Raw genomic sequence first — 13705 nt, 5'->3', positions numbered from 1 at the left:
ACATATCCGATGAGTTCTCTGTCCCGACACCCATCCCCGAAAAAAAAGGGGTAACTTTGTAAAAATGCAAACTAGATTTATGGAACCATGCATACACTGCATATCATATCATCACAGTGGACAAATGCGTGAAGTTCAATCCATTCCCATAAGTCGATACTGAGGTATATGTACATAATAAAAGGGACTTAAAACTTTACCTTGATCTGCAAATGGTTCATTCAGCTCTCGTGGGAACACAGTCAGCATAACCGACTCGTTGGTTCCAAGCTTGGCAAAATCTAATCGAACCGAATACTACATTGCAGATCAAAATACTGTTATAATAACCCTAATAATTTACTGGTTGGGACGTAGTTTCCGGACAGGACCAGTTTCCGGACACATGTAATATCCGCTTTATTTCGTTGTTATTCATGTTATTGTTTCATCTAGATCATTTAAGTGTTTGTTCTTCATGTCTACAACAAACCACTATATTACAAGGCTGTTTTATGTTCGTTTTTATGATGATAACTCACCTGTGTTTACAAAACAACTTTCTGTCTCAGCGGGGCATGAAGATAGCATTGCGCATGCGCAGTAGTTCTCACTTGCCGAGGTATCAAGTGGGGAGGAAATAATTAAACTACATATTGATTGTCTGCTGATAACATGTGCTACTTATAATTTCAGGCATACAGACACTAAAAAGAAAAATGGCGCGAAAAAAATTGTAGTCGCATAATGGCGGATACAAATGGTCCTCAGATTTTTTGCTCTGTAGAGCTATTTTCCTTATTTTCTTTGCAATTTTTTTTTGCTAAAATCACATGACAGATCTATGCTTGACATATAGGTAGCATTTTCATAATGAAATAACAACATTACAAAAATTTTCATGAAAACGTAGATCATACACCACCAGTATAATTTGGGGTCTCATTTTTTAACTGATTTTGCAGTTTGTGTGTTTGACTGAAATTATTTTTCTTGCATCAAACATGACCCCCACTTTTCTTTTGATTTTTAGTTAGTACTGACAATATTCTTCAAGAAAATGTAGGTTACAGAAATTTAAAATGGGTCCTGATGTGTGCTGCGGTCATTGGAATTAGGTCAGTTTTATATAGAATAAAGAACAACAACTATTTAGTGTGTTATAACCTTCACGGTAATAGTTACATAAAATGCAGGGCTGTCGATTTTTGCACTAATTTTATTCTATATCTATTGGAAATGTCAAGAATTCGCGTAAGACGAAACTCGAGATTTTTATTGTCAACTTCGTTTTGCTTTCGTAGCTGCTGTTGAATGTCAGGTTATGTTTCATGTGCATTTTTGAAGAGATGAATGATAAGGAAATGTGTAAAAATAGTTTAATTACTTATTTCGATATCAAATTAACAGCAAAAAAACGTCAAAATATATCTGGTTTACCTTACGGGGAAAATAACTACTTTTAGTGACCCCATTTGAGGCCCCATAAAACACATGTTTTACGTCACAACACGCTTCTGATTACAACATCGGATGCGGAAGAAGCTGAAGTTTGTGCAGTGTGGGCTTCATTTATGTCAAATATATTTTTAGGGAATAATGGAGCCAAAATATGAAAATGTGTCCGGAAAATGGTTCCCAACCAGTATACTAATTTGTTTTAACTATCGTGATGAAAGCTTAAAGCTTATTGGAACCCCTCTCGAGTCCGCTTCCTGGAAAAGCCAGTACTGGTGTCATATGAGAAGTCATGGCCGTGACCTCAGTGGGGCTAGAACCCACGACCCCTGGATTGAGCGGCCGACATCTTATCCACTTGACCACCCCATTATATACCAAATCCTGAGACGTGCGCATGACGATGAGTACAATAGCTCTACATTTTCCTCGAATAATTGAGCTAATTGATAGTTATATATGAACAGCAAAATCAGGGTTTTGAAGTATGATATGTAATTTGGCATAAAGCGTTTGTAGGCTATTTTGAACGCAGGATTTGAGTGAAATAAACACAGGATATTAATGAAATGTATGTATGATTTGTCATTTTCGTCCCACTGTGATCAATGATGGTTTCCTCATACCTCATACTCAGAGTTTGTAGAGGACAAGAAACACATACAAAGGATATATTTTACATTGTTTATATTGTTGTTTCGGTAGTTTCATTGTTAGGGTTAATAACTGAAGAGCCATTAACTGCAGCGTGCCTTTAATTATTTACTGATACAAGTTTTATTTTTCTTAGCTCTCCACTAATTGAAAGAAAGCGCACATTATCTCTCTAAACATTACCACGTGTGGTGAGTATAGCCGCTACACTACATGTTAGCTTGATTTTTATTTAGATACGCTTTCGTGCAAATCTGGATATGAATTTTAGTTGTGCGATTCAGGAATTAAACGGATAAAAGAGTTTACCTTATTAACCAAATATTATTTACAAACTGTTTGTTCAATGGATTAAAATTACAGAAAGGAAACAAATAATGGTGTGCATGCATTAGGTATTAATATTCAGTGGAATAATTGTCGATATATGAAAACAAAAATCACAACAACAATGAACAACGCCTGTTTCAAACCTAAATCAAAAATGTAAAATTGCTGCAACATTCACTTTTTAATGGACAGTTTAAAGATTACTTTTGAGAAGGAAGGCTCGCCTAGCTTTGTGAAGGAATTTATTTAATGAATAGAATTCTCATACTTCAGTTCATAGTTCATAGTTCTACATTAGACACTTGATTGAAGTGCACTTTTGGTAATGAATGATCGGACACTTGAATATTATATTTGACGTGTTATTTTGACAGTGTGAAGTATACACCAGTATGGAAACAATGTCGTTATTATTTGGACTATAATACAATCTGACTTGAAAGTTTTGGAATAATTGTAATACTCATACTATGGCGACATATAAAAGAAACTCTAGACATTTGGTCATAATAGTAATATTTATTGTTATTGTTTTACATCAAGGCACTTGTCAAGACGGCTTTAAACTAAATAAAAAGGCAAAAGGGCCATTGGACAGATCGATAAATGAAATAAAAGAAAATGTTTCTTTTCCAACGAAAGACGGTGATTCGTCAACAAAGACTGAAGAAATAGATAATGAAATAACAACAGAGAAGAACCATATTACGGTGGAAAAGTCAACTCGCCCCACTACGGCAAATGTCAGGGATGAACCGACTGTCCCGACTCCAACGTCTAAACCTACAGTTGGACACACTCAACAAAAACGGGATAAAATTGACCCTGTTGACCAGTATTTGCTGGAAGGAATACTTGACATTGTAGATGAAAAGTTTAATACTTTAAACAAGAGGTTGATGACGTTGGAAAGAGGGATCAATAACGTACAATATTACAATGTTCGCAGTTTTCGTGTGGTTAATACCCATTTACACGCGGTGGACACTATTTTGCACACAATGCATACACAGGTTGGGCAAAGTGAACAGCAAAATAAATTTTTTGAACAATCCATTGCAGGTATGAAAAACGAAATTATTGACTTACAAACAATGAATAACGGTATGTTCCAAGCGATTGAACAGAATCTGGTACATTTCCATCAAGATCTCGGGGAGAAATTAAGTTCTGTAACAGAACGAGTAGAACAATCAAATGCACAAATTAGTCAGCTCAAGAACGCATCAGCTGAAATAAAAACAAGCATCGAACAGATTGAAAACACACAAAAAGATTTACAACAAAATTCAGAGACTTCTGTGTTGCTGACATCTGAAATTTTGCAAAAGTCTGCACGCTACATAAACTCGACAACTGATATTAAGAATACGTTGGAAACTGTAGAAGAGCGTACAAAGCAAATGAACAACACAGTAGACAAACTTTCTGAAACTGTTTCTATTTTATCAACAGACACATTTGATATAAAACAAGGTTTAGCTACAACATTAACAAATATTTCTATCGCAAAATTTGACCAGGACCTATCGGGTTCCGAGAAAGAAGACTTTGCCGATAAGACGAGTTACCAAGAATTTAGGGCTAAAAATTCGCAAATTCAAATGTCTTGTGGAAAAATGCTCGAAATCTTAGACGAAAAGTTAAAACATATCAATGTGACTCTTTCGGAAGGGCAGACGAAAGAGGATAAATGTGATAAAAGCAATGTATACCCAGCTGATTTCAAAACTCAAAGTAAGAAATTACTCAGGGCATTATCAACTGTAAACGAAAATGTATTTCAGTCTGTTACTTTGTATAAACATACAGGGAATCTTATAGAAAGAGTTATATCAGATACAGAATATATAGCTTCAGAACAAGTTCGTCTCAGGGAAGAACTAGTAGCGTATTTAATGAACGGTACATTTGATTTATTTAACCAAAGCATTCCAGATTTTGCAGAAATTATTGCAACCAGAAATAAAGATCAGAATAGCGAGGAAGCCGCAAATGAATCTCAAACATGTACAGTTACAAAATCTCTCGTAGATGAAATATTGAAAATATCGTTTAACGGGACACAGCTTGTCCATATGTTGACAGAACTTGCAACAACGAGTTCCTCTTCAATACAACTTTCTATAGATAAACTGGACCAGGAAATAAGCAGATTGAACAAGATACAAGAGCAACCGCTTCTCTCCGCGCCATTTAACCAGAAACCGGAAGCTTTTATCCGAGATGATCCGAAAGCTGGCGGAAGTGCTCAAATAAAAGACATTCAGAATAAAACAGACTGGATCTATCAACTTTCAGAAGCTATCGCGTCCAATACAGGATGGATACCGTACGTGTTCCACAATCTTAGATTTGTTGAGAATCAGGTAAATAAAACTTTAAAACTTGTAACCAATATTGATGCCAGAAGCGAAGAACTTCTCATACGACATCGCGCAAATATGGCGATTATGTTTAAATCAAAACAAAAGATGCCTACTCCAAGTCCAGTAGCACAAGCACCGTTTAAAGCTGCAGACGAATCTGATTTACCCGAAAAACAATCAACTTATTCAGAAAATGGCTGTTCAGTAAATTCGAATCAAAGCGCCCTCTACGAACACATGATGAGATATGTGTACAGCACTAACATGAAACTCAATCGATTGATACCTGCTCTGACCAATCTTCTAGGAGAACCAGGTAGGTTTGAAAATATTTTTTTTTAAAAACTGCAATTACGGCAACGATATCTGCACTTTCAGTTCCCCTTTGAAAATGTATATACTATAGCTATTTACGTAACTGCAAGCATATATAGAATTAATATTGAAAGGATTAAATGTGCAAACAAAATCCTTAAAAGAAAAGAAGTGTTGTTTTGATTAAATCCATCTGCTGGGATTTCTTAAATTATTTAAAGAAATGAAAGAATTTCCAAAATCGTCTTTAAAATGAGAAAGTTATGAGCATTTAAATATTTGATCAAAATGGTGGCCATTTTGTTTCCATGGCAACAAAAGCAAAATGGCAGATTTATCAAATTTCTAGATACATATCTGAACTGTATGTACTTATTTCTGTAAAATAATTTCTCTACTTTTATCAGCTATAATGGAAGAAATTACCATGTTTTACATCTTTCACTCGAGAAACATATGAAATTAATCTCTTTAAAAGATTATTTGTTAAATAAAGAATTAAGCAGTGTGTAAATTACGTCATAACCCCACTTAATTAAATGACTGCCTTCATGATCAGCCATTTTCTTAAATTTCAAACTGCCATATCTTTTACAATAATGTCCCGATTTTAAAAATTCTTTCGGTACTACGAAAGGATTCACTCCGAGGATGGCTTTCATAAATCAACGTCTTGAAATGTCTGATGGTTGCGGGTTTTTGGTAGATTTATTTTCTGTTTAAATACCAGTCTATGAACATACATGAATGAGAAACAAATTTAATGTGCCTCATATCTAAGATGAACTCTGCCTGACCTAGCTTATGATGTAACCATGGGCTGGAATACCTTATCATTGATAGATCTTATATAACGTAAATGGTCAGTGTGAGTGGATACAGGTTGAGTAAGAACTGCTTGTTCATTGATAATTCATCCGCATTGTTCATGAATGGGACTATTTTGTGTAGCACATGAACATCCTTTGGATGTGATTCGGAATAAAATAAAGATACACTTGTAACTTTCGTAGCGGGATAAACCCGCAACCAAAAATAACTTGTTGTCAGGCAGTCCTTGCTCTTTACACAATATGAAATATAAACAAAGTTATTTACACTGATATGGAGGCTGAATCTTTATTTACTTATTTTACATAAAACGCACATAGTGTATATGTAAATTTAATTCTAAGCATATTTTGCACCCAGTGATCTGTTGGTTTAAGTAACCACTCACTGCTATTTCCGCTATTCTCATTAAGTGCATCAATTGATATACATCATCAAAAGCAGATACGGGAGAACGTTACACAAATATACAGTGTAGCCGTACTAAAAGCTCTACGATCATGGACATATTTTGACCACATTCGATGCGGAAATGTACAAGAGTAAATATAGTGCATACGATTCGAACTTAAAACACTCCCTAAATTATCATGACATGAGTAACGTATAGTCTCATATCATTGGTTGTGAATAGGGCCACTCTAAAGAACGAATATCAAATATCTAAACACACTATACATCAAGACGGCAAATGTATTTTTTTAAATACTCATCAAATTCCAAGATAAATAAACTTCTTTCCCTGCCAGAAAAAAATAAGACGATCAATTAAAATTCTGAATTATGTTTTGTCTGTCCGCTTATTCTCCAGTTCTTGTTCACATGGTGGCTTTTTCATTATTTTTTCCGTTCCAAAACATTATTTCAATAAGAGCAAAATTCATCACAACAAGGTCTGAAAAATTGTTTAAACTAGAAAACATGAACAAAATTAGCTCAAGTCGGTATCTCGCAGCCACATCAATAATTGCCAATCAGTAAATAATAAGACAGAAGTCATTACATAGGTAGAGCAGAAAGCATTTCCACCTGGTTCGGTATGCTAACTGCCTCGTTATTAGGCCATTTAACAGTTATGTTATGTCTGTTTAGAACTAGATTTCTTCAGCATCAAAGACATCGGTGCTTCACTGTTATATCTGTTCTTACAGAAATATTGTAATATAAAACATAATAAATACATAAAATCACTACAGAATGCTCTTTAATATCTTACGTTTTCTGATGTCAGTATGTGAAAATATAAATATTTACATAGATTATCAAATAAAGGAATTAACAACGTTTTAAAGAAAATTCTAATTGCCCTTTTGAAAAGAAATAACGAAACTCATGCAAACACCAGTCGGCGGCGGTTCCTTTTATAAAACGATAAACTGATTTCTGTTAGTGCAATGAAAATTAATTTAATTTTTAATTTCTGTGGGTTTCTTAGTGGCGCTCAATACAAATATGCAAGTAAATGTGATAAATTGAAAGGGTCAGGGTTGGGGCTGGGTGAGGAGGGCGAGGCGTAAGTCGAGTCCCTTTATTTATCGTGCTGACCCAACATATTTCCGTGATGGCTCTGTAACAAATTGAATTATTGTATTTAATTACTTTTAGCGTAACATGAAAATCTACTGACCGGCGTTCATCATGTGACCGTTTTGTAACCAATAAAGCGCTAGAATGATGTTCTGGGGGTGAAATGGGTTGTGGATTTATCTGTTTTGTTTTATCAGTGTTAGTATGACCAAAATAAAGAAGGAACTAGCAAGACTTACAGGCGGTTCAGTACAGAGTAGATAAATCAGTAAAGCAAAAGATTTACAAAAAGATATATATATTAAGAATTTATTGAAACTATATATAAGTTATATAAATATGTTGACTTTAGATATACACTAAATGCATAATTATATGAAAGAAACATACATGCAAACATTTAATGTATACATAAAACATTATAATAACGAATTAGAAAATCTAACCAGAAGAAAAAACAGCTCAATTTTCTTTAATTACAATATTACAAAATTAATAAAATGTAATGGAAACATAGCATGCATCAAAGCAAAATAATAGCAGACTGGGTTTGTCTGAGTTTGTTCGTGAGAGAAATTGTTAAAACACGATCACCGCATACATGTATGGACACATAAGACTTGAAGAGGCCAGCATGACTGTATAAAACTTTGGAGTTAGCTACCAACAGCTGGATCTTGGCATGTTTCCTAAAGCTGTCGCACGCAGTGAACCAGGAAAAACATTGTTTCCACCGTAATCTGTAATTAGGAACACATACATTGTTGTTCGAAACCACATGGCTTCAATTGACCTGTTTTTGTATTGTGAAGCAATTGCTTATTCTTACTCAGCAGCGCACCGTTATCTCACGGGTGTTTTTTTTTTTTTTTTTTGTTTTGTTTTATCCGGCGTTATTTTAAACAGACTTTTAGCTAATAAATTCATTTTTAGGTAAATTTATTACACGTTTGATTGCAGTCGGATCTATAACTACTCTTTTTTTCTTTTTTCTGTATATATTTGTTCTTCTTGTGTTGTTATAAAACGTATATATATATACGTTCACTTTGTATTTTTTATACTACATTATTTTTCTAAATCATTTTTTGAGAGCTTCCTTCAATATCAAACTGTTTTCTCGACAAACCTAAATCTTTAAAATTGACAGCGACAAAAACAAGAAGAAGAAGTAAGTGTAGAAAATTGAGAACTTTGATCATATGTATTCAAAGAAAAATTTTTATGCAGCAGAGAGTAGTGTTAGTTTTCAACCTCTATAATTTGATCCATTTCATTTTGTTTGTTTTCATTTACTTTCATATCAATATTTGTCATTTTTAGAACCATACATTGCATTAGTGGACGGAGAAACGGACAGAGAAGGGCGTGTAGAAGTTTATCATAAAGGGCAATGGGGCACTATAGCTGGAATTCTTAACCACGTGGAGGCGTCTTATGTGTGCAGAAAACTAGGTTACCTTGGAGGCATTTCCGCCGGAAGCGGAAACTTCGGTGCCGGAAGTGGTCAATTCTGGGACTTAAATGTCACGTGTTTGCGTACACGGTGGTGTAGTGCAGTGTCTCACGTGGCCAATTCCTCCAGATATGATCATTCAAAGGATGTTGGTGTTATATGTGGTAGGTATAGACCAGTATTATTATTATTATTATTGTACCAGATTAATATAGCGCCCTTTTCATGATCAATTTCACGTTCAAAGGCGCTTTACATAGTTCAAATGTAGCCACACAGGGCGCATAATTCATCCTCTACTAGTACAGACAGAGAGCGATCTGACCAGAGGGACAGAGTGAGACAAAGCCCCCACGACAGAAATCAGATACAGGCTTGTCCGGCTAACTTAGCCTAGCTCGTTGCGAATAGACAGCCTGGTTTTTTAACGTGCCCAGTGTATAGCACTGATACACGCAAGGATTGCCTGGGTTCCTGACCGGTACACCTCTAGTTGGGTGGGAAACACTGAAAAGCGTTTCTGAAAATTCCCGAGTAGTATCTTGTAGCTTAGATATTGTATGTCTTCTTAATTGTGTGCTTGTTAAACTCTTAGAGTCTACAAAGTTTCTACGAGTTTTACTGAAGAATGATCTATGGCATGTTCACGGAATTGAAACAGCAACAATATATTAATAATACATACGTAAAATTCTTTGAGGACAACAAAATCATTTTAACAAGTGTCTAAGGTACGATGGTGCTCAAAAAGATTTCCGTGTACAGATGCAAAGAAGACATTCTTTTTCAATAATGATGTAGTTGGTCTTGTTTATACTATACGCTGTGATGTTAGAACACTATTTAAAGGCTCCTAATGACTTTTACCCCGTTTTTTGTTACGAACATAAAATACATTATTTTTTACTGTTGACTCTTACTTTCGATCAATTGTTCCTCATATATTTGTCATACGTTTGAATATTTAGTTTTGTTTGTAGGAAGACTTTTTGAATTTAGTGTTTTACTTACCTCCCTTTATGGCACTGATCGTAGGTTATGTGCAGTATTGAAAGAAATCATACTCTCAGTTTGGACAGCTACTTTGATTTTAACATAAAATCAAGTCTTGTGGGTTTTTTTTTCAAAAATAAAGTCTTATAGAAATAATGGCCATAATGGATTGATCTTTTTTTTTTATTTGGGACGTGAATGTTCATTAAAGCCTGACTGAAAAAACCCACAGGCAACAGCGAACCAGACGATAATTCAAATACACAATTACTTGCAATTTAGTTATCAGTTGTACTTTTTTTACAAGACTAATATATAATTGCCTTCAACAAATAATTGAAATATAATTAAATAACAAGTTATGAATGAACTGCAAAACCAAATAATGCAGTTAAGAGGTGACCAAGCCTTAAACAAAGACGTATCTTATCTCAAATGTAACCGCTTTATCATAATGTAATAATGAACAAGCCCGAAAAGTCCGGACAAAAATTACGTTTATCTGTTGTTAATTATGCTGAATTAGTTATAATTTCCAGCTGTGCCAGTTTAATCAATATTCTAAGCTTAAATGGTTGAGGATCAGTCCAGGTACCCATATAGGGATTATCATCCAGGGATTATTTCAGACACAAGCGGGCACTTTAGTAGACCCTCTGACCTTCAGCACATCCGAACGGTCTGGGCTCAAACCCGCGAAGGAAAGTGTAAAGGAATTTAAAGTCAGCGACTTTAACCACTCGGCCAGGAATACCCTAGACTGATTTTATGTCCCAGATTGATGACAAACGCGGGATAGGGTAGAGAATGGTAATCGGAACTAAAAGCTGCCAAATTTTCTTATTTAAATGTTTATGTAAAGAGGTCCTTTTACTTAGTTCCCTTTATATTAGTCCCAGTAGAGACTATATATTAAGGTTGTTGTGTTTTGAAATATTAGCGAGCTCGAAGAGCAGGCCCGAAGGGCCTGCTCGAGAATCGAGCTTTACGGTAACGCAAGTATACTTTCACACTTGGTAATGGTTTTGAAAAGTTTCGTCGGAAGTTTTAAAAAAGTGCACCCTAGCGGACTGGTGCTCACAGGAAGTACTTCTTTCCGGAGTGAATACAGAACTTATTTCTATTGCTAAAAATTATTCATTGCTCAACAATAATGAAAGAATGATTTCCAGTTGTTTGAAAAAAAATATTATTTGCATTTAAAAGATCAAGCATCGGCCAGAAAATGGAAAAAATGTCATAAATAAGCAGAAAGAAACGGGAACGCGGTAATGACGTCACCGTGACACCGGCTTTCCATAAATTTTGCAACGTATGATATTCACTGTTATAGGCATGGTGACACTAAATGTAGACTTTTTCAAGTGAATAGGTTCTCCCGAATTCTTGTGACTAGTGAATAGTTTCTTTGTGACAAATAAATGATGCATACTATTTTTAGCTAAATCCGATTTCTTTGAGCTCGCTTTGAGGCTTTGCCTTATTTCATATTATGATTTTATGTTGCCTTCTACAACGCTTACTTTGATCAACCGGACTGTTTTCATACAAAAGGTCAAATAAAATTTCAGAAAACAGTTTTCCTAACATAGATAACTGCATTTCAAATTAAATGCCTCTTTATCATTTCACATTGTTGGCAATACCACGGCAAACTTACTAGACACCCACTTGTGAGGAATATCTTTAAAACGAATGGTTGTTTTCCTGCATGAAAAAAAAAACGCCAGTGGTGAAATGTAAACAATGAATTATACAATATTTATGTCTGAAAATCAGTTATTATAGTGAAGTTTTAATTCGATATTGCTATGATTTAAACAATTGTAATTTTTCATGCGGAGAAGTTGTCAATTATTCGTGGAGGCCAATCACTTATACAAAATTGAATCATTTAATCTAAACAACTATCAAAGCAAGACCTTTTTTATTTCAGATCATATGTTGAGACTCACACAAACTAATGAGGACGAGGAACCGGAAGTGACGAGACAGACTGGTAAGCTCGAGATCTACCATCAAAACAACTGGCTCCCTATCTGCTCCAAAGGCTGGGGTAGAAGAGAGACAGACGTCGCTTGCAAGCAACTAGGTTTTCGTGAAGGTGCGGCCACAGCGGTCAAGGACGAATCGTTGAGTGATTCTAATTGGTTGACAAACGTCACGTGCAAAGGAAGTGAGAACAGATTAGACGCTTGCGTATTTGAGTCATTTGAATCAAATGGTTGTCCTGACATGAAATATGTGTCTTTGATATGTAGCTGAACTCTTGCTGAGTAATGTGTACGTGTCAATCAAACTTCTATTTTTTAAGAAATGGAGGATATTAAAAATATAGCAGACGATGAAAAGGAAGCGGGTGCAAATGTATGTGCATAGATTTGTGACTGTATTATTTAACTACAGACTGGAACTTTATTAACTTCCATTTTATTAATAAATGAGTATCAATTGCTAATTATTCGCAAGCTATTATTTTCATCATATGTATAAATCAAGCCATTATGATACGTATAAATGCACTTTGTTATACATGTTTGCTGTTCACAATTTGAATGAAATACGATTTTAAACCTAGAACGTGCATCTATATTTACAGCTAGGGTCTTTGTATAAAACAATGCTTCTGCAATATGATCTATACAGCCCTGACACTGAGCGGGTTAAGAGTCATTAGTGATACTTATAACACCAATTCACGGATTATAAACAAAACCATACCGTGGTTTCTTCCTGCTGAATGGGAGGACATGAACTTGAATTATAGATTCTACATATCTGCCTTACGACCAGGCATTGATGCCAGACTTATAATGTGGTTTAGATAACAACCCAAAATAAATTTTAAGTGACGATCATTATGTCTGGTATAAACAGACACATTTGGTGAACATCGTTTTAAAACTTCGGGCTATGACATAATTATTATACCAGATTCATACAGCGCCCTTTTCATCATGATAAGCACATCTTTACATACAAAGACAGACACACGGGGGTCAAATTCCTCCTGTACTAGTAATGACACAGAGTATCTGACCATTTAGACAGAGCGAGAGAAAAACTCCAGAAAAGAAAGAGAGATGTCTAGTATTCATTAGATACCAGGCCCGTCCTAGCTCGTTTAAAAAGGCAGTTTAGTTCTTTAATAAATGCAAACGATGTAGTGCATCGATATCGCATTGTTTACTTGTGTGTTCACGCCTCTTAAGACAAATATCTCTTCAACACCGGGTATATGCACTTTGCTTCTTTAAACAACACATACACGTACTATTCAAGTTCAAGCATGTTTGTGACAATACATTATGGATTGATGAAGGCCTATATACTTTGCTACGACGCAGTATGAAGGTTTTGGCTTATTAACAAGGACAACTGCGAATAGATAGGCGCTTCTGCATGCCTTAGGATGATTATGCACATGGTATATTGCAGCAGTTCGTCAATTCGTATAGACAAATCGCGGCAGTATTTGCGTTAGTTCAGTTGTTTGAAACCAGTCGACCGGTCGCTTTGACATGCATCCAGTTGGAACCACAGAAAAAAGTTCAAGCAAGGATAATATCAAACTCTAAAGTTTCTTGTTAAGTACAGTGAAAATTTAGAAAGATTAATAACTTGCATAATCGACTAACTGTCAGGCCTTGCCTTTGTCCCCTTAAATAGGGTTGCATGTAACTACATAGAATTAATGGATACATTTCTTTACTTCGTTTGACACCAAGCAAACTTGGTGTAGTTAGCTGCGAAACATTCTGTATTCAATCATGGAATAAGGTCATTATGCAAC

The 13705-nt window shown here is 35.1% G+C and overlaps 1 protein-coding gene across 1 annotated transcript; it reads left to right on the top strand.

The window, feature by feature from the left end:
• Positions 1-2230: 2230 nt before the first annotated feature.
• LOC123531545 (uncharacterized) lies at positions 2231-13545 on the top strand. The gene is made up of 3 exons (XM_045312605.2): positions 2231-5106; positions 8787-9083; positions 11849-13545. Exons 1-3 carry the CDS (start codon positions 2892-2894, stop codon positions 12175-12177), a joined length of 2841 nt encoding a protein of 946 aa, XP_045168540.2. The 5' UTR covers positions 2231-2891; the 3' UTR covers positions 12178-13545.
• Positions 13546-13705: the final 160 nt, after the last annotated feature.

This window comes from Mercenaria mercenaria, chromosome 11, assembly GCF_021730395.1.
Source record: "Mercenaria mercenaria strain notata chromosome 11, MADL_Memer_1, whole genome shotgun sequence".
Taxonomy (NCBI): domain Eukaryota; kingdom Metazoa; phylum Mollusca; class Bivalvia; order Venerida; family Veneridae; genus Mercenaria; species Mercenaria mercenaria.
The sequence above is the reverse complement of the archived record's forward strand: the minus strand, read 5'-3'. Positions and strand labels throughout refer to the sequence as shown.

Bases quoted from the DNA above. Each gene is read 5' to 3' on its own strand.
- LOC123531545 (XM_045312605.2), top strand. From the start codon at position 2,892: ATGGCGACATATAAAAGAAACTCTAGACATTTGGTCATAATAGTAATA. The intron at 5,107-8,786 runs GTAGGTTTGAAA...TGTCATTTTTAG, and splicing joins CAATCTTCTAGGAGAACCAG to AACCATACATTGCATTAGTG. The intron at 9,084-11,848 runs GTAGGTATAGAC...TTTTTATTTCAG, and splicing joins GGATGTTGGTGTTATATGTG to ATCATATGTTGAGACTCACA.